This window comes from Protopterus annectens, chromosome 6.part0 (assembly GCF_019279795.1).
Source record: "Protopterus annectens isolate FY-2018-M chromosome 6.part0, PAN1.0, whole genome shotgun sequence".
NCBI lineage: Eukaryota > Metazoa > Chordata > Ceratodontiformes > Protopteridae > Protopterus > Protopterus annectens.
Window position 1 is genome coordinate 1,703,981,323 of NC_056737.1, and position 27,213 is coordinate 1,704,008,535.

General features: G+C 43.7%; 1 protein-coding gene across 1 annotated transcript in view; it reads left to right on the plus strand.

The window, feature by feature from the left end:
- BMPR2 (bone morphogenetic protein receptor type 2) overlaps positions 1-27,213 on the plus strand; it is a 1,499,742-nt gene that overhangs the window by 506,834 nt on the left and 965,695 nt on the right. Inside the window, exon 2 of the mRNA XM_044075094.1 lies at positions 2,194-2,367. Within this exon, the coding sequence (XP_043931029.1) occupies positions 2,194-2,367 (174 nt within the window). The remainder of the gene's footprint in view (positions 1-2,193; positions 2,368-27,213) is intronic.

Here is a 27,213-nt window from a genome sequence, read left to right on the forward strand (position 1 = left end):
CTGTTTGAATTCCCAAGATTAGTTGTTTCTGTTGTAGGTCTTCATGAATAGTGTCCATTTGTTGTGTACATTTCTCTTTGCCATTATCCAGTTTCAAGTCCATTCTGTGTATTTTGTTTGTGTGTTCTTGTGTATTAGTTAGCAAGGATTGCATTTCCTTTTTTAAGGTCGTATCTTATGTGTAGTTTTAGAGAAGCTCATTCTTTTGACTAATAAAGATCAGTGTCACAGAAGTTTTGACAGGAAAAATTATAATTTTCAAAAAATATTTTATATACTATCCTTTTATGTAACAAGAAGAGTCAGAAGCTTAAATATCCACAGTTTGGATAGTTATTTTCAGAAAATCCTGTCTTAAGTTTGAAGCAACAGAGCTGAAGAGAAGTGCTGCTACTTTAATTACACAGAAGGGAGACAGAGTTTTGTAAGTGCCTTTTAGATTAAACTCTAAACTTTAACACGCTGTCATCGTCACACCTGCATGTGTGCACACATACACACCTTATTTCAGTCCTTTTGACTTGCTGTGGTAGTGTAGGCAGTGTTTGCTTCTATTGTTTCATATAAAGTGGTGGCCCTTCTCCAGATTAAACAAATTGTACTGAAAACATTGAAAGCTGTACCTGTTCCTGAAATCAGGACTGGCCTTAGGTCATCTGTTGCCCTAGGCAAAAGGACTCCACAACCCCCCCCCCCCCACACACACACACACACACACACACACAACACCCAGTGCCCCATCCTGGTCTACTTACATCATCCAGATGACTTTTTTTCTTCCTTTTTCTCACACTTAATTTTTTTCCTGTGTTCCTTCAACATATTTTAAAGAAGCTACTACTTTATTAAAAAAATAAGCAAATACTGGAAAGGTGCCCCTGCTAGAATGGTGCCGGCTATGCCTGAAATGCACTGTTGTTTTGAGGGACTTTTTCTAATGCTTAATTTACATAGTAACAAATCTCTCCATCAACTTTCTGAAAATATGACTCCACACAGGCTGTGGTACATAATTCATATGAAGTACCACAGGCTGTGGTACATAATTCATATTTGAATAAAGGCCACATAAGAAGACAATCCACTGTGAATTGCAGCTGTTATGTTCATGCTTACTTATAATTTACGAAAATAAACCTGGAAATATGTGTTAGGAATGTATTAGTCACATAAAGAAACACATACAAGCTCACATAATTTTGAAGGTTTTAAATGTTAATGTTGTGCTAGATTCCTGTTAGCAGCCACACTGTCTGAAGGTGTTGTGATATACTGGAACTGTATGCTAGAGCTAGTTCATGGACTCCTGACTCAAGATTGACCAGCTGCATCCAGTGTAGAACTGTACTGCTCAATTAGCTTAATGGTAGTTCCATTTCTGGCATATTACTTTAATTCTGCAGGGATTTCATTGGCTGCCTATCTGGTTTCATATTAATTTAAAGGTCATGGTGATAATGTTTTTGAGTTTGGTTCTAACCTTAAACGGCTGATATTTCCCAGTCATTCTGTTTGGTTACTGCTTGCAACCTCACTGGGTTTGCTGGTTGTTCCTGGTGCAAACCCTAAGACTTCAAATTTTTGTTGCTTTACCTGTTAAACAGTGGTTCCCTAGAATGTACTGCCACTGTGGTTTTAGGCGTGCTTACGTTTTGCTTTAAGTGGTCCCTAAAAGGATTTGTTTGACCTCACATAATCTGATGGTCTGTGTATTCGTTCATGCAGAGTTAATAATTTTTTTCTGTTCATATTTCAGTCTTGTCAGTTACTTTAATATGCTGTGCTTGGTCTTAAGTATATAGCTAAGTCTGCAGTTGCATCTCGCAGAAAAATAATGCTGGGCCAGTTTTATATAATACCATGTACTTTTTTGTTTAAGCCAGTTTACCCAGCTCTGTTCGTATGAGGCCATGGTACAGAATGTTTAACTGTGTATTTTTGCATAATGCAAAATGCAGATAAGCAGTATTCAGTCGCATTGAACAAAAAAGAGGCTGTAGCCCCTGTTAAATGGTTTCTGGAAGATTGAAGTCTTGTTCTGTATTTGTTGTCCATTTGTTAGAAGGACCTTTCCTTTTTAATGCTAAAGGTAATATTTAAAGCTAGAAATGTGTGAACAAAATATAAGCACAGCATGGATGTGATAATGCACTATGTCCCTTCGGCTGCTTACATGTTTGCTTTTATGTTTAGCTGCGCAGAGTGGTGAAAGGCTGTGTGCGTTTAAGGACAATCAATGGTCTAACGAGCATGGAATTGGTGAGAACCAGATCTCAAGGGAGAACGGAACTGTTCTATGCCTTAATGGTGCTACCTGCTATGGCCTATGGGAGAAGAGGGAAAGTGAAATTCATGTAGTGAAGCAAGGTAAGCATTATTTCTATTAAATTCTTTGGAAGTTGTTATGTACTGTTTAAGTTTTCCTCGCAGCATTTTCATTTGTGCTACCACAGTTTTTCTCTCTGTAAAACATGATCTATGTCCTCTTACAAAGTCTTCAGTAAAACTGCCAGTGTTTTTGTAAGACCTTGATGTTAAGTTGTCAATCTCGCCTTCATTCTTGCTGGATGGGTTCGGAGCCGATCCTCGGCTCCGACTCGGCACTTGCTTTAGCTTGAGAACTCCTTTTACCAGCTCGAGGCAACCCTATATCCCATGATGCAAGGCGGAACTACCCCAGATCTCGTTTGCCGCTTTGCGAAGAGGTCTCCTTTTTTGCCAGCTGAGGTAAGTGAGTTTCAAACAGCTTTAGTCAGGGTTATCTCCCCTTTTTCCTATTTCTTGGTGTTTAGTGTTACATTTAACCACCCTATTCCCCTTTTAGAAAAATTTTATACTTTATAAAAAGTTTTAAAAATTTTTTCAGTTAGGCCTAGGCCTTCCTTATTAATCCTTATCTGTGTGTCTGTGTTTGGGGATTAATTTGTGTGACTGTTTTTGTGTGTGTGTGTCTGTGTGAGTATTTATTACTCTTTTCTCATTAGACTATGTCTAAAGAGGTAAAGGTCTCGGGCTTCAAGAAGTGTGACTCGTGCTGTCAGAAAATGTCTCTGACAGACGGTCACACTTCTTGTGTTTACTGCCTGGGGCCTTTACACCTGCAGGACTCCTGTGCTTTGTGTCACTCTTTTAGCCAGCGAGTCCTGCAGGAAAGGAGGAACAAGCTAATCCTCCGTGGCTTGCTAAAGCCGGAAGGTTCACCCACTAAAACTGGGTCCAGTAAGCCTTCCAAGCCATCCAGGGGTCAGGCTACAGCTTCCAAGCCTCCCCCGGTGGCTCCGACTCCTTCGGAGTAGAGATCGGCTCCGGCCGGAGCCGATCTTTCTCCTTCTAAGCTAGGGTCGGTTCCGATCGGTTCCGACACCCGATCTGCTGTTGCCTTGTCTGCTCCGGCTGGAGCCGACGCAGTATCCAGTATCGGAGCTGAGAAGCCTTCGGCTCCATCTGGAACCCATAGGACGTCGGCTCTGATGACTTCCTCCAAGAAGAGATCTCGGTCCCCGTCTTTGGAATCGATCCACTCGGCTCCGGGGTCTCCTCTTTTGTCGGAGCGGAGTCATCGGAGCCGATCTTCGAGATCTTCCAGGCTGTCTGACCACGATTTAGAGAGGGTGGTAAGCAGGCTGTTAAAGTCGCAGGCACTGGCCCAAATCCTCCATAGCCCGTCTCAGCAGACTTCGGCTATTGCTTCACCCCTTGAACTTCCTCCTCTGACTCCCCACCAGAGTTCGGAGCCGGAGCTTCTCGGGACAGCGACTGTTTCGGCGCCGGAGCCGATACATCCTTTGGCTCCGTCGTCTTTGGCTCCGATCTCCTCCTTGAGACCTTCCTTGGAGGGATCCAGTCGAGTTTCCCTGGTCGGCTCCGAGGGGGCTAGTGGCATCGGACCCTTGTCCGACCCCGCTCTCCCTCTCGGGGCTTCGGCTTTGGTAAGCTCGGCACCGACATCGGCCTCGGAGCCTTCCCTCTCAGTGGAGCCGGGAATTCCTGTTTCCTCGAACGGGATATTCCGGTCTCCCGGGGAGGGAGCCTTTGAGGTGATGAGGAGTGTCCTGGCTCCTGAGCCAGGTCAACGGTCCATCCCTCTAGCTCCTCCCTCTTCGGTGCCTGTAGACACCTTTTGCCAGCCTCTTGCTCTCAGGCCCAGGGATCCATCGCCCCAGGTTTCCCCATTGGGAATTTCCTCCTCTTCCGAAGTTTCTCCTGATCCTACAGGTAAACCCCTCGGAAGAGGGCGTGTAAGAGGAAACACCCAGACTCACCTGCCTCTGCTACATCTGATACCGACTTAGATGAGTCGGAGGGTTCCCCACGATCCCCCTCTGAGGATGTCTCCTTTTCAGACATCCTTGAACTCCTCAAACAGAGGGGGAATTGGCCATCCATTGATCCCTCCGAGGATGAGTCGGTATACCTGGAGGCTTTTGGATCCCGACCCTCCACCTCTTGGGTGTCTCCGCCTTTCGACCCACTTATGCAGGTAGTGGCTCGAAAGGCGTGGGCAGCTCCAGATTCTGTGGAACCTGTCCCCAGAAGGCCATCCAAGTTTATTACAGCCCCTACGGACAAACAGTTTTTTTTCAAGGTCGTTTCTGTGGATGCTATGGTGGTGGCGGCCGCCACTAAGACGGAACTTGCGGATCCTTCAGTACCTGTCCATCCTCCTAACAAGGACTCTAGGACCATGGACAGGTATGGAAAGCGGATGTTTTCTTCAGCGACCTTTGCTATGCATTCGCTGAACTACCTTTGTCACTTCACCAGGCTTCAAAGAGATATTCTCAAGGAACTAGGTGAAGTGGTCCAGGATCCTTCTGCTGCTGGGGCTCAAGAAAAGATTGCCTCACAGCTAGCAATCCTGAATTCCTTATCCAACTCCTCCATGCGGCTCATATCCTATGTGGCCGATGGAGCGAGCAGGGCCGCAGGCACAGGAGTGGCTCTTGGACGTCAAGCCTGGATGCGGCTTTGTAATTTTGCGGACCCCTTTAAGGCGTCCTTCACCAATACCCCCTTTGATGGTTCGGCTTTGTTCGAACCTCAGGTGAAGGATACCTTGACCAGGTGTGAGCAGGACGGTAAAACTCTTTCTGCCGTTGGAGTCCATTTTTCCACCCCTTCTAGACCATATCCCAAGGGTCAGAAGGGAGGGGAAGATGTGGTTCCGCAAAACCCAAGGAGCTACACCGGACACACGTGGTCAGTTTACCCCCAGAGGCAGAGGGGGTAACAATAATAGACGCCGCCCTAGAGGCAGGGGGGTCCTCAGAACCAGGGCAACAGGGAGTCTCTTCCTGAGAAGCCCTTTCAGCACCCCTGAGGGGTTGCCCGACTGTCCACCCTTGGAGGCAGTCGGGGGAAGGATTTCGCTGTACCCAGTAGCCTGGCATTCCCTTTCACAAGATATGTGGGTACAGTCGATCATATCCGAGGGTTACAAAATCCCCTTCGAAAGGTATCCCATACCTCAACAATCCCTTCCAGGCATCTCACCCGGTCAAAGGGATTTGGCAGAACAGGAGGTTTCAAAGCTCCTAGGAAAAAGAGCCGTCCAGACTGTTCCGGCAGACCAAGTAGGATCCGGCGTCTACTCTAGATTCTTTTTGGTCCCCAAAAGGACGGGAGATTGGAGACCAATATTAGACCTGAGCAGTCTAAACAGATTTGTCAAGAAGGCAAGATTCCGGATGGTCACGCTTCAGTCCATTCTGCCCTTTCTGGGCAAGGACAACTGGATGTGCTCTATAGACCTTCAGGACGCGTACTATCACATAAAGATTCACAGGCTCCAGAAGGTTTCTCCGCTTTCGGCTAGGGACCAGTCATTACCAATTCAGAGCCCTGCCCTTTGGCCTCACTTCAGCCCCCAGAGTGTTTACCAAATGCATGGCAGTGGTCACAGCTCATCTGAGACGTCAAGAATTCCAGGTGTTTCCTTATTTAGACGACTGGCTCCTCTCCACCACCACCAGGTGTCAGCTTCTTCAGACCAGAGACTACACTCTGCAGCTTTGCAGGAGTTTGGGAATTTCAGTGAATTTCGAAAAATCTTCTCTGCGGCCTTGCCAATTTATCACCTTTATAGGCGCAGAATTAAACACCGTCAAAATGTTAGCCAGACTAACAGATCAAAGAATTCTGGACATCCAAAAATTCGTTCGGATTCTATTGCAGAGCAGCAAGGTCAAAGCCAGATTGATACTAAAGGTTCTAGGTCTTATGGCTGCGGCCATTGTTCTTCTACCACTGGCTCGCTTCCACATGCGTCTTCTGCAGTGGGTGTTATTCACTCAGTGGTCATTCCACAGTCTTCCGATGAGGCACGAAATCTTAGTCACACAATCGTGCAGAACTCATCTGAACTGGTGGATATCTTCCCCTCTTCTTCATCAGGGCAGACCCTTTGTTCCCCCTCCTCCAGTTGCCACAGTTACTACGGATGCCTCTCTGATCGGGTGGGGGGGCATTATCAGGGCAGGATGGTCCACGGGACGTGGCAACCCATAGAATACCATCTGCACATAAATGTCTTGGAGATGAGAGCGGTGCTTTTAACGTTGCAAGCCCTCAACGACTTTCTTCCCACGGGGACTATTGCAGTACAAACGGACAACATGTCCGTGGTCTGGTACATCAACAAGCAGGGCGGGACCAGGTCCTATCCGTTGTGTCGAGAAGCTCTCAGACTTTGGCAATGGGCAATCTCCTCTCATCGGTTTCTGATAGCAACGCACATCCCCGGCAGGTCCAACCTCTTGGCGGACAGGCTGAGCAGATCCATTCTCATGCCTCACGAGTGGTCTCTCCATCAATCTGTAGTGGATCAGATTTTTCTGAAGTGGGGCACACCTTGTTGCGATCTTTTTGCTACACCCCAAAACAACAAGTGCCCCGATTTTTCACCCTCTTTCCCTACCAGGCCAACCCCTGAGAGACTCTCTAACCCAGGATTGGCCCCGGGGACTTCTGTATGCTTTTCCTCCCTTTCCCTTGATTCCTCAAGTCATTCAGAAAGCCACCGTTTTGAGGGCCAAGTTGATTCTCATTGCCCCTTACTGGCCTCGACAAATTTGGTTTCAGTCTCTGCATCGTCACCTCCTGGTGCAGCCCTGGCATCTGGACCCAGTTCCGGATCTCTTGATCCACCAGTCGGGTCAACAGCACCGGGCCATTCATTCTCTCAACCTCACTGCTTGGTTGCTCCACTTCCTTCCCTAGCCAGGCTTCCGATGATCTCTGATTCAGTCAGAGACATCTTAGTGTCTTCTTTAAAGTCGTCCACCAGAATTGTTTATGCTAGCAAGTGGCGACGTTTTTCTATTTGGGCAAATTCCAGGAATATTGATCCCTTTACTGCTCCTGTGCATTCTGTTTTAGATTTCCTGGCTGAGGTTTTTCAGTCAGGATCTTCTTCATCTACAGTTAAAGTTCAACTGGCTGCTATTTCCAAGTATCATGTTGGCTTGCATGATAATAACATTATGTCTCATAGATTATGCAAGGCCTTTCTGAGAGGAGTTTTTCTCCTAAAGCCGCCGATAAAGCATCCTCCTCCGCAATGGGATCTAAATTTAATGTTGGCATCCTTGATGTTACCTCCATTCGAACCGTCTGCTTCATGTTCTTTGAAATTATTGACCTGGAAAACTATATTTTTACTGGCTGTCACTTCAGCAAGAAGGGTTTCCGAGATTCAAGCTCTCTGCATCCGTTCCCCTTACTTGGTTTTTCATAAGGACAGGGTATCCTTAAGAACGAACCCGTCCTTTCTCCCCAAAGTTGTGTCTCAAACCAATATTAATCAATCCATAGATCTACCAGTCTTTTTCCCAAACTATTCTGACAGAGCTGAACAAAAGCTTTATTTTTTGGATGTCCATCGTCAGCTCAGGTACTATTTGCATAGAACGAAACAATTCAGGAAATCGGACCAATTATTTGTCTCCTATGCAGAAAACAGGATAGGTCTCCCAGTGTCTAAAGTGACCTTATCCAGATGGTTGTCTTCCACCATTTCCTATGTGTACTCTCTCAGAGGCAAGCAACTACCTTCTAAACCGAAAGCACACTCAACCAGGAGTCTATCCACTTCTGCAGCCTTTCAGGATAGACTACCCATTGATACCATTTGTGCAGCAGCTACTTGGGCCACTCCTCATACCTTTGTCTCTCATTACAAGTTAGACTTGGCCTCCAGAGACAGGGCCAGTTTTGGTTCCACAGTTCTCAAGAGTCTATTCCATTGAGCCACCCGGGATACAGGTGCTAGGGACACGGTCCCATCCAGCAAGAATGAAGGTGAGATTGACAACTTAACATTTAGAAGTTATGTACCTACCATAACGTTCCATGTTAGTTGTCTTCTCTCGCCGCCTTTCTTGCGCCCCTCCCTCCTTCCCCCTGGCCTGGACAGATCTTGAAGAGTTCCTATCAGGTTGTTTCCTCCTGAGCCTTCATTAGAGGACTCTTATTATGAACTTGGGTTTCCTAAATATGTTAGGTTAGTCCTTAGCAGGGTAGGTTAGCTACCAAACGAGATCTGAGGTAGTTCCGCCTTGCATCATGGGATATAGGGTTGCCTCGAGCTGATAAAAGGAGTTCTCAAGCTAAAGCAAGTGCCGAGTCGGAGCCGAGGATCGGCTCCGAACCCATCCAGCAAGAAAGAAGGCGAGAGAAGACAACTAACATGGAACGTTATGGTAGGTACATAACTTCTAATTTTTATCACTGCGTAGCTTGCTGTGTTGGTAATGGAATAGAGCAGTGTAGTAGAAAACTGTTAATTTTGATTTTCATTGACGAACCAGCTTTAATTTTCTGTGCATTTCCTTATTTGTTGTTTTGCTTGCCCATTGTGCAGCAGCTGTACTTGATAGTTTTGCTTGTTAATGCTCCTGAACATATTAACCACCCATGAATTACAGGTGCTTTGATTAGTAGGTTGAACCAACTGGACCCTTTCCTTAGGGGAAACTTTGACAGCGAGTTTGGCTGTGATACTGGGTGGATTGGTCATAGTTTTTGCTGCAACTTTAATATGCAGAGTTTGATTAGCAGGATGGTCACAGAAAACAAAATTAGCATTTAGTTGTCAAATTCCTGTTTGTATGATGTATTTTTGTATGTGCAGTGTCTGGGACCTTCTACTTGATTTACTCAAAAAGCTTTTGTTATTTTAAGTAATAAAGCATTACTTAAAAAAGTCAATATCCTTAAAAGAGGTATGATGGTTAGCAGAAGGGATGTATGAAGGAAAAGTTATTTGATTCCAAAATACCCCTATTTTTGCTGGTCCTTTTTTATGTATCTTGCTGCTGTGAATGCAGAGTGTTAAAGGGTGAATACTTTTCACAAGTCCAAAACAGATGGACACAGACAAACTTGTGCAGGAACAGTGGGATATGTGTTTTTTTCTTAAATGTTAATAAGGAAGGAATGGGTACAGATTTTTTCCTGTGTACCTTTTGCTCTGTAACTACCTAGTATTCCATTGTGCCCTCCTTTCTGCAGCCCCAGTTCCCACCCACAATTCTGAGGGAGGTGGAAGTAAAGACAGGAGTGTCCCTCTCCAGTGTAGTCCCCCTGAAGTCTCTAGGATGTTAAGTGATATCAGTGTAGTTTACAGATGTGTGCTGCCACATGTACTGCCTTGTTACAGTTGTGTGTGTGGCTCCAAATGTCTGGTTTTGTCTGAGTGGATCCGCAGCCTCCATTGGTTACTTTGGTCAGCAGGTCTTTCCTTCCCAAGTGAAGGAGAGATTTCTGTTGACAGTAACAAAATGTGTAGCCCATGAATTATTTTCATGGCTGTTAATATCACAAACGTGATTGGGAATTCTGTGTCTGTTGTTGTCGTGCCCCCCCACACACACACAAAATAAAAGCTTAACATTCACACAGTGTTCTGTAAACTTACATTTTCTTGTACGTGAAAAAAAAAAAAAAAAAGCAGGTTGGTTTATATGCTTACAACATGAACAGTGCCCACAAGAGTATCAGCACTTCAAGATTAGGATGGTGGCTGCCAAAAAAGCAGTTAGTAGAAAATGGAAATCAAAGTCTAAACCAACTTTACTAGAAGTAGTGAATATAACAGAGAGAAAACAACTGCAATTCGGATCTCTAGAAAAGGGTAGGAGCAAATTACTTAGGAAAAAATGGGAATTGTGCGAACAGTACATGCAGAGGAGGAATGAGGTTTAAAAGAAGGCAAGATTTGAATGAGCTATGTAATGTCTGATTTGACTGACAATGACTGGATATATTATAAGTGAATGTTTGCAACTACAATTATGTCACTGTGGTTTGTGATGTCTAATGTCAGTATGGTTTGTTTTCATTTATATAAATGTATGATTGCCCATGTCATACGTGTTAATTTAATAAAGATGTTTCTTATTTAAAAAAAAAAAAAATCAAGATTTGGGACTCATTTTTTCCCTTGGCATAAATGTGCATTGAAAATGGGTAAATAAACAGGGATTCTGCTCTTTATATAAGTGGCTGTATATCTCAGGCCAGAAACTGCTGTCGCACCGTTCACTGCCTGTTCGTTCCAGTACTTATTTTAAATCGTTGTGCACTCCCCAAAAATCTGCTTCTTAAGTGGTTACAAGCCTCCTACTTTCTTATTTTGAAAAAAAAAATTGTACTGAATTTCCATTTTTAATATTTTCACGAAATGTGATTTGTAACTTCCCTTGACTGCCCTGTCAATAAAAGATAAAACCATCTTCTCACAATCTTTGTCCAAGGATGATGTTAGATATTCTAGTAAATTTCTAGTTTTATTTTTAAGATGCAGTTCATAGTATTTGGCTGCTTACTCAAATTCCAAGGATGATTGTTCTGATTTTTGGAAGAGTAGAACTGCAAGTGTGAATGCAGGTGAATGTATATACTGGGAATGTCTGTAGCCCAGTGAGAGTTCATATTTTTAACTTCTGGTGTTTTTTTTTTCAAACATTTTTAAACTTTAGTGAAAGATATTCAGTAGACCCAATGTGGTGGGAACTCCCAAGGACATAGTTTTTCTTTTTTTTTTTTAATATAGGCTTAAGCACTGGCAAGAGTACTTGATGACTGAGAACAAAAGATGTTCAATTTCTATGTTGCACTCTGCATTTTGGTGCTTAAACCAGAGGCCTATCACTGCTGAATTCCTCACATTTGGGATTCCTCTCTTCAGCTAACCAAATTGTCTGGTCTGATATCTAGAACTTTACCTTCCCCATGATTTTGGCGGAGGCCCTCCTGCTAGGACACAAGAATATGGCGACATCCAAACCTACTATCCCTCAACCTTATGATATGGATGACAGGATTCTGATCTCTTTTAGATACCAGTTCTCTAGGACTTTGCTGAATGTTCTCCAGGCGGCAAGGAAACCGACCAGAAAAACTTAAATAGCCAAATAGAAAAGATTTCTATATGGTGTCTGTCTAAAAAAAAACAGGACCTAGTTTAAGCTAACCCTTCAGTGGGTCCTCTCCTATCTGTGTGAACTACTGATATTTGATCTAAAGAATTCATCGATTTAAGGCATAGAAAAGCAGATACAGCTGAAATCTACCTCTAGATCCCTCTCTTCCGGCTAGACTAGAGGTCAAACAATTCCTCAGAGCTGTACTCCACCTAAAACCTCCAAGTAAAGCTATTACTTCTGCTTGGGACCTTAATTTTGTACTGAAAAAACAAGTCTACTTTTCTTCATGCCAGCAACTTCTGCGTCTCTGAAATTCTGTTATTGGGAAACCATTCTCTTGACAGCCTTCACCTCTGCTAGAAGAGTCGCAGAGTTGTAGGCCCTTATGGCTGTCTTTCCCTTTTTGATTTTTCAAGGATACATATACATATTTATTTATTTATTTATTTTTATTTTACATTTGTTGACCGGGCTAGTCTAGCTGGACATATATCCGTTTACAGTAGAGGCCCGGGGAGAAAAGCTCCAGTATGGATAAAATTACAGTGATTTATAACAATTTTCTTAGTAGATTTATACAAGGTACAAGAGAGGATATCTATCACATTTTAAAAAATAAGGTCAAGTTAACAACAAAAAGCAAGAACTACATACTAAAGTTATTAAGAGATATAGGAATCCCTTAGTATTCACCTCTCAAATCCAGAAAGCTTCAGGTAGGGCCAGTAAGGGGACAGGAAGGAAAAATAATAAGGTGTATTGAGACATACTTTCAATCGGGATTGGTACAGGGACATAGCCATTGAGAAGTAAGGTGTGCTTTGATTTGTCTTTTGAAGAGAGAGGTGGACTGAAGAGTCGCTATTTCTTGAGGGATTAGATTCCAGTGTTTCCCTATGGAATTAGAAAATAGTGCATCACCAGCTTTATTATGTGATTTAGTTATAGATACTAGAAACTTATTGGCAGAACGAAGTGTGTTTAGGTTCTTGTATGGAGAAATAAGTCTAGCCAGGCTTGGAGTATTTTCAGGGAAGTGAAGGGTTTTATGAATTATAAGTAGTTGTTGGTAAAGTAGGTGGTTATTTAGTTCTAGCCAATTTAGTTGTTTCAGGTTATAACAGTGGTGAGTTCTAAGGGGAGTTGCATTAATGAATCTAGCTATACTGTTATAACAGGTTGAGAGTTTATTGATGTTATTTTTAGAAAGTGTGGTATAAATGGTCGAAGCATAAAAAAGGGTGGAGAGCAGGTGGGTCTGAGCAATGGTTTTTCTGGCTGCTGGGGTAAGGAAAGGTTTAATTCTATAGAGTGTCCCAATTTTTTTATTTACAGCTTTAATAGTACTATTTATTTGTTCATCAAAGTTAAGACGGTTGTCAATGGTTACCCCTAATAGTCGAGTGGTATTATCAGGGTTAATGCAGGTTGAATTATTTGAGGTGATAGTAAAGAGAGGTGTAGGAGATTTATTAGTAGGAGTAAAGAGAAGGAGCTTTGTTTTTTTGGGATTTAGGAGGAGGCAATGCTGCATAAACCATTTTTCAACGTTATGAAAGGTTGTTTGGGTGATGGACTGGAGAGAGGGAGTATTTATGGCAGAGCAGATCAATGTCGAGTCATCTGCATATTGGATGCAGGTTGCTTGTGGTATGTTCAAATATAGGTCATTAATAAATACTGAGAAAAGAAGGGGTCCAAGGATAGATCCTTGTAGAACCCCTACATTTACTGGGAGTAAAGATGAAAGGTTGTTTTCCCATAGAACTGCTTGTTGCCTATTTTCCAGATAGTTTCTAAACCACTGTAGAGTATGAGAGCTTAAAGAGAGGTTGTTAAGTTTATCAAGGAGTATGTTATGGTTAACCATATCAAAAGCTTTTGATAGATCTATAAATAGAGCAGATGAGAGAAGGTTACTGTTTCGATTTTTATTTATGGAGTCAGTAAAGGACAGAAGGGCAGTGGTAGTACTGTGATGGGGCCTGAAACCATGTTGACAGTCAGCTAGAAGGTTGTTTTGAAGAAGGTAGTTCAGAAATTGCTTGTGTATACACCTTTCCATTATCTTAGCTAATGGGGACAGTAAGGCAATAGGACGATAGTTGGATAATTCAGAAGAAGGGCCCCCTTTATGAAGGGGAATTATGTGAGATATCTTCCAAACTGAGGGGATTTTCCTTTCAGAGATGGTCCTATTTATTAGAATAGATATTGGGTGATAGATAGCTTTAGCAGCAATTTGTAGGTATTCAGAAGGGAGTTGGTCAGCTGATGGGGTGCATGGTTTTAGTTTTAAGAGAAGCTTATATATGATAGAAGAAGACACAGGTTGGATTTGAAAGACATTAGTAGAGGCTGGAGAGGTAGGTATCATGTGAGGATGCAGTAGGTGTTGGTAGTGAGTTTGCTAGTGTTAGAATGGCTTCTGTAAAGTAGTTATTAAAGGCATTTGGGATCAGAGTATAGAGGTATTAGGGTTAAATCCTGAGGGGGTAGGAGTAGTAGAATGTCCTGGTTTAAGAAGGTTATTTATACCTGACCAAAATTTTTGAGGGGTATTTTGTGTAGTTTGTTGAAGGTGGAGATAAAATTCCTTTTTGTCTCTAAGAGTGTCTTTCTTGGTAGTATTTCTTAACTGTTTATAGAGGAGATGGTCAGATGGAGATTTGGTAGCTTTCCATTTGGACCAGGTTTTATTTCTAAGGATCATTTTTTCTTTTGTTTGCTTAGTTAGCCAAGGGGCAGTTTTGGCTTTTATCCTAGTAGAGTGGAATGGAGCATGATAGTCAAGGATTTGCAGAAATTTTGTGTTAAAGAAGGTAACTGCTTCATTAAGTTCGAGGTGTGATAAAGGTGACCAGTCACATGCATGTAATACGTACGTACAAATATTTCAAGCACAAGCATTAATGCTCTTCTAGCCTGCTAACATACCAAAACACTTGTTCCCATAAAGTGTCCAGGCTGTGCTTAAAAATATCTTATCTAGTGGTTGCTTTAATGTAATTTGGTAATCTGTTCAGTGCATCAGCTGCTCTCACAGAGAACCAATTGGTACACTTCTCATTCCTATAGAATCTTCTACATAGATTGACTGATGATTCTGTACTACTTTTTGATAACCTCAAACATTCCCAGAGGTAGCTGTCTCTAAGTAAATACTGTATATACCTGAATTAGATCTCCTCTTAGACGTCTAAGAGGCAGTGTACAAGTTCAGATATTTTAGTCTTTCATAATAACTTAAATTTTCACATCCAGGGATGTCCTTAGTATATTTCTGCTGTACTCTTTCCAGTTTATTCATGCTTGTTTTCTTATGAGGTTTCCATATTGTTATTCCATACTCAGGTGTGGGTCTAATGTAACTAACAATAACTTCTTAATTTCTGATTTTACTAGACTTTATAAATCTTTTTATACAACTTATAGTTCTATAACTATAATTAACCAATTTGTTGACATGATTAGAACAACTCAAAGATGGATCTACCCATATACCCAGGTCCTTAAATGAATATACAGTTTCAATCACTGACTGCTGTATTAAATATTCACCTTTCAGTTTGTCTCCCCAATCTTGTATGCTTAGTTTTTGATGTATTTATTAGCATATTATTCTCCTGTGCCCAAATGGTCAGTTCAGTCAAGTTCTTTTGCGGCCATGCCTCATCTGTAACACATGTAATTAGTCTACCCAATTTCAGGTCATCTGCATATAGACTGTAGAACACCTCGGATGAAAACGTTAGGTCTGAAAGATGCAATCTAAACAAATAAGGATATAGGACAGAACCCTACTGCCTTGACTGTAACCAAGAAATGTTCATCGTGTTTCACTGCTGCAGTCATACACTTGGGTTATCCTGCCGTCAGGCAGGCCCGCAGTCGGCCAGAGTTCCAAAGTCTTGGTCCGGCGTCAGTTGCTGTCGCTTCCTCCTTGACGTCAGTGCGCCAGGGGTATATAAGATGCAGCCGACGCCATTTTCTTCAGTCTTTCTTGCCGCGCAGTGCCCGAAGCAAAAGCAGTTCGAAGTGCCGGTCGGCCGACTCCTGAGATATCAAATTCTATTTCCAGACCCGAAGTCTTCAATAAAGCTAAGTACCCCGTTGGGGAAACGTTTTCTTGCCTCAGACCGATGTCCGTAAAAGTTAATAATTGTATTTCTTGTGGGAAGCAAATACCTCATAAGGATTTTCATTCTTACTGTATTCTATGCCTAGGCCCAGATCACAACGTCACTAGTTGTCGGTTTTGTGCTAGATTTAACAAACACAGTATTAAACGTCTGTTTGATTTTGCTCGCCATTACTTTGGCCAAAGATTTAATTATACCATGCCATCGGAGCAACCGGCGACCGGAATACACAAAAAATGCAAAGACAAGGACAGGCATCCGAGGCCCAAAACTGACTATGAAGCCTCTTTTAGGCCAGTCGACGGTTCTCATTGAGGCGCTTTCGCAGCCCCTGACACCTGCAACCTCAGAGCCACAGGCCGCCTCTGACTCCCACGTGGAGATGTCTAAGCCTCTGGATACTCAGTGTTGGGCATATGGAGACTAACCCTTCACATGGTCCGGAGCCGCTGAGCAGGCATCAGCTTCTGAGGGTGTTTTCAGACCTTCACAGCTTACCATAAAAACTATAGCCATGTCTAAAACTCCATTAAAGACAAAGAAGCAAGTACAGCATTCACCTGGACAGGCCTCCATGCCTAAAAAGCAGATGCTCAAAATGGCCGAAGACTTAATTACTCTGATCAGGGGTACCCATCCCCCTCCTGATAAAAGGCCTAGGCAGGATACAGACTATGATTCCTCTGACCAGGTTTCCATATATTCAGATACCTCTTCAGACCAGGGATACTCTTTACCCCCCTATGAGGATTCTGATGCTGAAGAATCAATTTCTTCAGCCTCTCCTCCTGAGGATTATTCTTTTGAGGAAACTTTACATACCATGAGGGAGCATTTCCATTGGGAGGGCCAGGATTACTCAGAATCCAAGAAAAGGCTCAGAGTCTTTCTTTTATTGCCTCAGCACAGACCCCTTGCTATTCCACCAGTGTTGGATATTGTGGATGATGTGTTCTCTGAATCCAGTTTAAATCCTGATTCTTTACCCCCTGCTCCAGTCAAACCAGACAGGTGTTAGAGTCCCTGACTCTCACAAATTTCTTTATAAAAACCCTGCTGCTGACCCAGAAACTATTTCCCAGGGCTCCAAAGGGGTTAAGGCTTCCACGGCTAAAAATCCAGTTCCCTCTGACAGGGATTCTAGAGCATTAGACAGATGGGGGAAGAAAGTTTACACTTCTGCAACTTTAGCAGCGAGGGCTTTAAATTGCCAGTTTCACATGCTTAAATACCAGCAATATTTAATGTCTCTATTAAAACAGAAAATGATTACAAGTTCAGAACATCCTGACTATAAGGAAATGCAGGATTTATTGCATGCAGCTGAACAAGTGGGGTTTTGATTATAGAGGCTTCTTGTAGAGCAGCAGTTACAGGATCTGTGATTCAAAGGCATGCTTGGCTAAAAGAACAAAGTTTACCAGATCATGTTAAGGCAAAATTATTGGATGCCCCTTTATAGCAAGGCATTTTATTTGGTGTTAAGGCAGAAGAGGTATTAAAGAAAATTGAGGATAAGGCAAAATCTATGCAAAGAGTGAAGGATTTCTTACAGGTACAGCCACCACGGTTTAGCAGAAATTGACCTACAAAGAATTGGTCCTTTCCAGTGTCACAGGCCACAAAGAGGCAGATCTCAGCCCCGAGGCTCTTACAGACTATGACAGTGGCGTGCTTCAACCCCAAAAGGAGGTGAAGACAAGTCACAGCCTTACAGGAAACAGTCCCAATGACTTCCCCCTTCGAATGCCAAGCACTTCCCTTTTGGCAGCTCCCTTAGGGGGGAAACTAGCACTTTTTTCTCAAAATTTAGCAACAATCACCCAAGACAAATGGGTTCTGAATATTGTGTCTCAAGGTTACAGGTTCCACTTTCACACTTTACCAAGGCTAAAAGGAATGCCAGACCTGCCACAAAATCAATGGGCAGAGGCACAAATACAAATCACAGCCCTCATGGACATGAGAGCTATTCAAAAAGTGCCACAGCAAGAACAAGGACAAGGATTTTACTCAAGACTTTTCCTGGTCCCCAGAAAGGACAAAGCCTGGAGACTCATACTAGACCTGTCTACTCTAAATACTTACCTGGATGTTCCGAAATTCAAATGTTGACACTACAGCAGCTTCTTCCCATGCTGGGCAAGAAGGCTTGGCTTGTTACTTTGGACCTCAAAGAGGCATACCTGCATGTCCCTATCAGACAAAATTGCAGAAGATACCTCAGATTCATAGCTGGTTCAATGCATTACCAATTCTCTGCACTGCCCTTTGGCTTATCCACTGCACCCAGGGTCTTCACAAAGTGCCTGGCACCAGTGATTGCATTTTGCAGACAAAAGGGAATTCAAATATATCCATACTTGGACGACTGCCTTATTCAAGCAGAGAGCAAGGACATTCTTCTAAAGCATCTGGCATTTGTAAAAAGGTTGCTAATTTGCTTAGGGTACACAGTAAATGAAAAGAAGTAAAAACTAGTGCCCTCACAAGAGATAATATTCCTGGGTGCCAGCTTAAATACAACGGCCCAGATGGCTTATCTCACGCCAGACAAACAAGGACAACTGACTCAGTATTTTCAATTGATGGCAACAAAGTCCCAACTCCCTGCAAGAAAAATTCTGCAGGCCTTGGGATTCATGGCATTCTGCATACTACTAATTCCATATGCCAGACTGCGTATGAGGAAATTACAATGGTACCTAAAAAGTGTTTGGACTCAACACTCCCACAGTTTGGAAACAGTAATACCACTAATTCCTTGCCTACAACAGGAGTTTCGATGGTGAGCACAGGCATGTCACCTCAACAATGGTCAGCCTTTCACTCTACCCACAGCCAGGCAGACTTTAACAACAGATGCTTCGGATTACGCCTGGGGAGCACACATGGCAGGAAAATGTATTCAGGGCAAGTGGACCACAGACCAAATGCATCTTCACATCAATCAAAAAGAGATGTTGGCTGTACAAAATGCCCTAACAGCTTTCAAGGACCTTCTGCATCCAGGGCAATTATTATTAAAGACAGACAACACCACAGTAATGTGGTACATAAGCAAGGGGGCACTCATTCTTACCCCCTATGCAGACAAGCCATGACCTTGTGGAACACAGCTCTAACTTATCAAGTTCATCTACAAGCACAATTCCTGCCAGGAAACAAAAATACTCTGGCAGACTACTTAAGCAGAAACATCATGGATCCTCACGAGTGGAAACTAAATCCACAAGTCTTCAGCATGATAACGCAAAAATTGGGGTGCCCAGACATAGATCTTTTTGCCTCCCCACTGAATTACCAACTACAAAAATTCTGCACAAGGACTTATCACACACAAGCATGGAAAGTGGATGTTCTTTCGTTCAGCTGGAAAAACCTAAAAGTTTATGCCTTCCCAACACTGCCTCTCTTTTCAAAGGTTCTCCTAAAAGCCAGACAAGACAAACCTCAGATGATCCTGATTGCCCCAGACTGGCCACGCCAGCACTGGTACCCAGTCTTAAAGAACTTAGCTCAAGGCCCACCATGGATTTTACCTCAAATTCCACACCTTCTGACTCAACAAAACAATCAGCTCCTGCACGGTCAGCTCAAAACCTTAAACCTGGCTGCATGGCAAATTCATTAGTCAAACAGACAGCACCTCTCTCTAAAGCTGTCATGGATGTCATTTTGGAGGCCAGGAGGCCTAGCACCAGGAAATCTTATTCAGAAAAGTGGAAGAGATTCTGTGCCTGGAACCAGGCTCAAAGCCTTGACCCTCTTGTCCCAAACATTCCTCAGATACTACAATACTTAACTGAGATGCTGGACAAAGGACTATCCTTCTCATCCATTAAGATCCACGCCTCTGCCATCTCGGCTCATTACAACACAGATCCTCCTATTTTCTCTCATCCATTGCTAAAGCAGTACCTCAGAGGGGCAAAAAACATAAGACCGCCCCAGAGAGCATCAACACCTACTTGGGACCTCAATTTTGTCGTGGAAAAACTCACTTTATCTCCTTTTGAGCCAGCCAATTCAGCAGAATTAAAATATGTATCATGGAAAACTGCTCTGCTTCTGGCAATAACCTCAGCACGAAGAGTCTGAGTTACAGGCACTAATGGCAGTGGAGCCTTTCGTCATTTTTCACCAAGACAGGGTTTCTTTAAGAACAAACCCTTCTTTTATGCCTAAGGTGGTATCCAGTGTGGCTCTTAACCAAACTATCCACTTGCCAACTTTTTATCCAAATCCCCAGAATAAAGGGGAGAGACTTCTGCATTCCTTGGACATACACAGACAGTTACGTTTCTACTTGGACAAAACAAAAACTTTCAGAAAAACTGAGCAATTGTTTGTAGCATATTCTGCAGGATCACAGGGAAAGGCTATTTCAAAGCAGACCATTTCAAAGTAGATAGGACACTGTATCCGGTTCTGCTACACACAGCATGGGAAACCTGTACCTAGTAACATTCGACCACATTCCACCAGGACAACTGCCACTTCTACTGCCTACCTTAGAGGAGTACCTACCAAAGATATCTTGGAAGCTGCAACTTGGAGTTCAGTGCACACCTTTACCAAGAATTACCATTTGCCTCTTTATTCTAGATCCAGAGCTGGCTTTGCCACTGCAGTGCTGTAGGGCCTCATAGCCACACCAAATCCTCTATAGAACCAGCCACCCTGACTCAGCTTTGGGATTCAACCCAAGTGTAATGACTGCAGCAGTGAAACACTATGAACATAGTACAGATGTCCTTCAAGAATGCAACTGCAGTCATAACATATGGGTTGTCCTGCCTCAGGCAGCCCTTGGTCGGCCGGATTCCAAAGTCTGGGTCCGACGTTGGCTGATGTCGCATTTCTCTCCGACGTCAGAGCGGCTGGAGTACATAAGCATCAGCCGACGCCATCTTCTTCAGTCTTTCTTGCCGCGCGGTGCCCGAAGCAGAAGCAGTTCGCAAGTGCCGGTCGGTCAGCTCCTGTATTCTTCGAATCCGAAGTCATCAAAAAGTTAAGTACCCCGTTGGGGACCTTTTCTTGCCTCAGCCGATGTCAGAAATTACTGAAAAAGTAAATAATTGTTTGTCTTGTGGTAAACAAATACCTCATAAGGATTTCCACTCTTACTGCCTTCCTTGCCTTGGCCCAGAACACGACGTCTCGGCCTGTGCCGCCTGTGCTCGCTTCAACAAGCGCACTCTAAGGTGCCGGGCGGAGTTCGCTGAAGACTTTTTCGGTGAAAAATTCGATTATACAATGCCGTCGGAACTACCGACATCGCAGACTCCTAAGAAACGAAAAGACCGGGACCGACATCCTCGGCCCGCGTCTTCCTCCGACACCACGCCAAAATCTACCGCGAGTGCCCCGGTTCCCTCTGAGGTGGTTATTTCACCGCTCCGAACCGAAGACACCGCATTACCGATACCTCCGATACCGGAGACCACACCGACGCCAGTTATTGATTTTCCTCCGGATACTGAAACCGAGGAAATGCCCGAGACCATTGCTGTGGATAAGGTCACTCCTGCACGTGGAGCTGCTAGGCCTCCCATGTCCATGCCTATCAAGGCCTACACACGTGCTAAGGTAGCCAGCAAGACCAAGCACCTTACTGCTAAAGCCTTACCTCAGCCTACTCCTGAAACCCAAATCATGACTATGGCCGCAGACTTAATTTCCATGATCAGAGGTTCACAGGCCCATCCTGAGAGAGGATCCCAGCCTCCTCCTGATAAGAGGCCCAGGGTTGAACCCTCTGACCCTCTCCCTTCAGATGAAGATTCTGAGGACTCTGTTCACTCCGATAGCCAGGAAGAGCCCTTCCAGACCTATGAGGACTCAGATGCAGAGGACTCCATCCCCTCGGCCTCCCCTCCTGAGGATATTGCTTTTGGGGAAGTTCTGCATTCCATGAGGGAACATTTCAAGTGGCAAGGCCAGGAATATTCTGATTCCAGAAAGCGCCTTCAAACCTTCCTTAAAAAGCCACAACACAGGCCCTTAGCTATACCTCCTGTGCTTGATGTTTTGGATGATCTATACTCTGACTCCAGTGTTACCCCTGATACTCTTCCTCCTGCTCCTGCCAAGCCTGATAGATACTATAGGGTCCCAGAAACACATTCTCATTTCTTTAGAGCCCATGCTGTTGATTTAGAAACAATTTCACAGGGACCGAAAGGGGTTTCAGCTACCACCTCCAAAAATCCTTTGCCTTCCAACAGGGAAGCTAGGTCATTAGAGAGATGGGGGAAAGAAGGTTTATACCTCCCCTACTTTATCTATGAGAGCTCTCAATTTTCTCTTTCATATGTTTCAATATCAGGATTACCTGTTAGATGATTTGCAGAAAACATTGGCCTCTCCTGAACCTTTAGATAGGAAGTCTTTGCAGGAGGCTGTACATAATTCTCAGCAAGTTAGCAATCACTTTCTACAGTGTGGATATGATGCATTGGAAGCTTCATGTAGGGCAGTTATGACAGGGGCGGTCATTCGTAGGCATGCATGGTTAAAAGAACAACCTCTACCAGATCATGTTAAGGCAAAACTTCTTGATGCACCCTTGGAAAAGAACAAGCTTTTTGGTGCTAATGCTAAAGATGTGTTAAAGTCCATTGAGGAAAAAGCCAAGTCAGTTCAGACAGTCAAAGATTTCCTCCAGGTTCAGCCACCCAGATTCAGCAGGAATTGGCCTTCTAAAAACTGGTCCTTTCCTAATCCTGAAAGATTTCAAAGGGGCAAAAGCAGGCGTGGCCGAGGAAGAGGACAATACAGAGGTTCCTACAGGGGACGACAATGGCAAAGAAGTGACACAGGGGTTTCTCCTGCCCCACAGGGACAATCTCAATGACTTTCCTCTACTTCCGCTGACCAAGGAGCAAACAGAAGCTCCTTTGGGCGGAAAATTATCTCTGTTTTCAGACAATTGGCACAGACTGACAAAGGACAAATGGGTTTTGAACATTATAGACCAAGGTTACAGGTTCCACTTTCATACCTTGCCAAGAAAACAAGGCATGCCAAACCTACCACAAAACCAGAGAGCAGAGGCTATCAAGCAAATTTCTCTGCTTGCTCACATCAAAGCAATAGAAAAGTTCCACAACAAGAACAAGGCCAGGGGTTTTATTCAAGACTGTTCCTTGTTCCAAGAAAAGAAACTCAATGGAGACCAATATTGGATTTGTCCGCATTTCCTCATAGTACCAAAGTTCAAAATGCTGACTCTACAGCAACTCCTTCCCATGCTGGGCAAGGGGTCTTGGCTGATTACTCTGGACCTCAAGGAGGCATACCTGCATGTCCCTATCAGACACAGCTGCAGAAGATACCTCAGATTTCTTGCAGGGCCAGAGCATTATCAATTCTCAGCATTGCCATTTGGCTTATCTACTGCACCCAGAGTATTCACGAAATGCCTGGCTTCAATAATTGCTCATTGCAGGCTCCAGGGGATCCAAATTTACCCGTGCCTGGACGACTGCCTCATACAAGCGGACGACAAACTGATTTTGACAAAAAACTTGAATTATGTCATACAATTGCTACAGGCTCTGGGATACACAGCCAACTTCCAAAAGTCAAGACTTCAGCCATCCCAGCAAATAACCTTCTTAGGAGCCAAACTAGACACAGCCTCTCAAATGGCTTACCTGACAGAAGACAAGCAAAAGAAGTTAACTCATTATTTCAAAGGTTTGGCAAAGCTCACCCAGATGACTGCAAGGAGATTCCTACAGGCCCTGGGTTACATGGCATCCTGCATTCTACTGGTTCCATTAGCAAGACTACACATGAGAAAGCTTCAGTGGTACCTAAAAAGCTTATGGTCTCAACACAGCAACAACCTAGAGACAACCATACCGCTCATTCCATGCCTACAAAAGGAATTTCTATGGTGGGCCTCGGTAAGCCAGGCAAACACAGGTATGTCGTTCAGAAAACCTCAGATAACACAGACCATGACCACAGATGCCTCAGACCTAGGATGGGGGGGCGCACATGGAGGGCAGATGTATTCAAGGACAATGGTCTCCAAAGGAAACACATCTGCATATCAACCAAAAAGAAATGCTGGCAGTAATGCATGCCATCGAGGCCTTTCGACAACAACTTCAGCAAGGCCACCTGCTAATACGAACAGACAACACCACTGTGATGTGGTACATAAACAAGCAGGGGGGCACCCATTCTTACCCCCTTTGCAGACTGACAATGAATCTTTGGGAAAAATCACTGAGCCTAAACATACAGTTGCAATCCCAGTTTGTTCCAGGCAAAGACAATGTGCTGGCGGACAACCTAAGCAGGAATTTCCTGGACCCCCACGAGTGGAGGTTACATCCAGAAATCTTCATATGACTCACCTCGACATGGGGCAGGCCAGAAGTAGACCTATTTGCCTCCCACCTCAATCATCATCTACAAAAGTTCTGTTCAAGGACATATCATCCACAAGCATGGAAAATAGATGCTCTCTCATTCAACTGTAACTTCCTAAAAATCTATGCATTCCCACCTCTGCCACTGATGACCACAGTATTACTAAAGATCAAAGCAGAGAAGCCCAAGGGGATCCTTATAGCTCCAGACTGGCCAAGACAACACTGGTACCCACTACTATGGAGCATATGTCACAACAAAAAGTGGGCCCTTCCCCAATGGCCCCAACTTTTGACTCAACACAACTTCAAGACAGTACATCCCAACATTCAGACGCTGCAGCTAACAGCTTGGGAGATCCCATGAATAACCTCAATCTATCTCTCTCTAAGGAAGTTCAGCGGATACTAACAGAAGCCCGAAGACCATCCACCAGAAAGGTTTACTCAGCTAAATGGAAGAGATTCAGCATTTGGAATACCAGCAAGGGTCATGATGCATCATTATTGAACATCCCACTCATTCTGGAATATTTGGCAGATATGCTACAGAATGGACTCTCATATTCTTCCATAAAAATACATGCTTCAGCTATTTCAGCTAGATACAACACTGATCCACCTGTGTTTTCACATACTTTAAGGCAATTCCTTAGGGGAATCAAGAATATAAAGCCACCAAGAAAGGCTCCAGTACCAGCTTGGGACCTCAACTTTGTCCTAGAAAAACTGACTCTACCCCCCTTTGAGCCAGCAGCTTCTGTGGACTTACAATTTCTCTCATGGAAGACAGCTTTCCTGTTGGCAATTACCTCAGCAAGAAGGGTTTCGGAATTACAGGCCCTAATGGCAATACCACCGTTCATAACCTTTCACAGAGACAGGGTCTCCTTACGAACCAACCCTACCTTTCTGCCAAAAGTGGTATCTAGGGTTTCTTTAAATCAAGCAATTCACCTGCCTACTTTCTTTGCCAATCCTGAGAACAAAGGGGAAAGACTGTTGCATACCTTGGACATTCACAGACAACTTCGCTACTACCTGGACAGAACCAAGACCAGTAGGAAGTCTGATCAGCTTTTGTAGCTTACGCCCTGGAGTACAAGGAAAAGCAATTTCCAAACAGACTATTTCAAAATGGATTGGGCATTGCATCAGATTCTGTTATTCCTTCCATGGAAAGAGTGTACCAGCCAATGTCAGACCACACTCCACCAGAGCTACAGCCACCTCTACAGCATTCTTAAGAGGGGTGCCTACAAAAGACATTCTAGAAGCTGCTACATGGAGCTCCGTGCATAGATTCTCCAAACACTACAACCTCCCTTTATATTCCAGATCCAGAGCAGGCTTTGCTTCGGCAGTCCTGCAGGGATTGATAGCTACACCATCCTTTTCTTAGAGCATAGCACTTCCCCCAGCTAAGCTATGGTATTCAACTCATATGTTATGACTGCAGTTGCATTCTTGAAGGACATAGTACAGTTTTGTACCTACCATAAATGTAGATGTCCGATAGATATGCAACTGCAGTCGGGTTTTCCCTCCCTCCTTCCCCTCTATACCTTGGGTCCACTCCTATCCCTATTATCCTTAGCTGGGGATATCTGTTATGGTGTATCCGTTTATTGCTTATTTATTGTCTGGAAACCTATTTTTGTCTTCCAATTTGATTACAGCCTTCATTGGAGGGCACCTGGCATCTGGGGCAAGAAACACTGAAGAAGATTGCGTCGGCTGATGCTTATATACTCCAGCCGCTCTGACGTCGGAGAGAAATGCAACATCAGCCGACGTCGGACCCAGACTTTGGAATCCGGCCGACCGAGGGCTACCTGAGGCAGGACAACCCATATGTTATGACTGCAGTTGCATATCTATCGGACATCTACATTTATGGTAGGTACAAAACTGTACTTTATGGAGTGTGAGGAACGGTTCTATATTACATGATTGAAGCTTTACTTAATCGAATAAGTAAAGCTCGGACTTGTAATATCGAAACCATAAATTGTCGAACGGCCGATTTAACCCAGGGAAACACTTCTCTTGGCCGTTCTGTAGAGTATACCCTTTTGTCCAATTTAGAACAATCTTGGAGTTGGTATAGTTAGGTGGGGGGCACAGCCCCCCACTTGATTTTGGATGTAAAGTTTTTTTTTTGATTCAGCCTAGGGAAGTGTTTCCCTTGGTTGAATTGGCCGTTCGACAAGTTTAGCTGTCGATATTACAAGATCGAGGTTTAGTTATTCGATTAACTAAAGCTTCAGTGTAATATAGACGCTGAGGAACTAGCATATGAGCATAGTCACTGTGAGGACAGATGTTGTTTTAAGGATTTTTTGAAGAGAGATGTGCTGCTAGTGGATCTTCGAGTCTGTGGGAGAGAGTTCCATAATTTAGCAGTGGAGAAGGAGTGGAGCATTTGGCCAGCAGTGAGGTTAGGTTTGCTAATCTGTAAAAGCATTTGATTCTCGGAGCCGAGGGGTTTGTTTGGGTGATGGGGTTTAAATAGAGAGGAAAGGGCAGGGCAGCTGGCAGGGTTGAATATTAGTTTATGGGCTGCTGTTAGTTGTGTATATGTGAGATGATGGCGAAGTTCTAGCCAGTTAAGAGAGGCACAGTGGTGGGATGATTTTTTTCTGTTGGTGACAAATATTGCAATTTTGTTATAGCAAACATTGAGCTTGGATTTTAGACTGGTCTGTATGTTAGTAGAGGAGCATCGTAGAGGAGAGATGTGAGCAGGAAGGAGGAGGCAAGTGATAATTTTGAGGAGAAATTGAGGAATGTTTTGTTGCAGTATAGGATGCCCAATTTTTTGGTGAGCTTTTTTAATATTGTTGTGAATATACAAGTCTAAGGATAAGTGTTCATCTATGGTGACTCCTAATAGCTTGGAATGTGTGGCAACCTCAGTAGTAGTGTTATCCTGGGAGAATATGGAGAAAGTCTTTATTTATAGTAGTGGTCTTCTTGGGGGTGAATAGCATGTTTTTTTTTTTAAGGTTTAAGGCATGATGGTGGTTAGTCATCCATATTTCAGTGGAGGTGAATGCTGACTGGGTAAGTTTTAGGAGTTCAGGAGGAAGAAAACTAATCCTCTTGAACCAGAAAAACAGGTTACTTAACATTTTTGTTTTTCACCAGTAAAGGAGGTAAGTCTTTATTGGCTCCTGCATCTAAGAAAGTGGCTGCAGCAATAGGATTCAGGGTACTGACACAGGCTCTACTAGTTAGGATACTTTCAAAAAT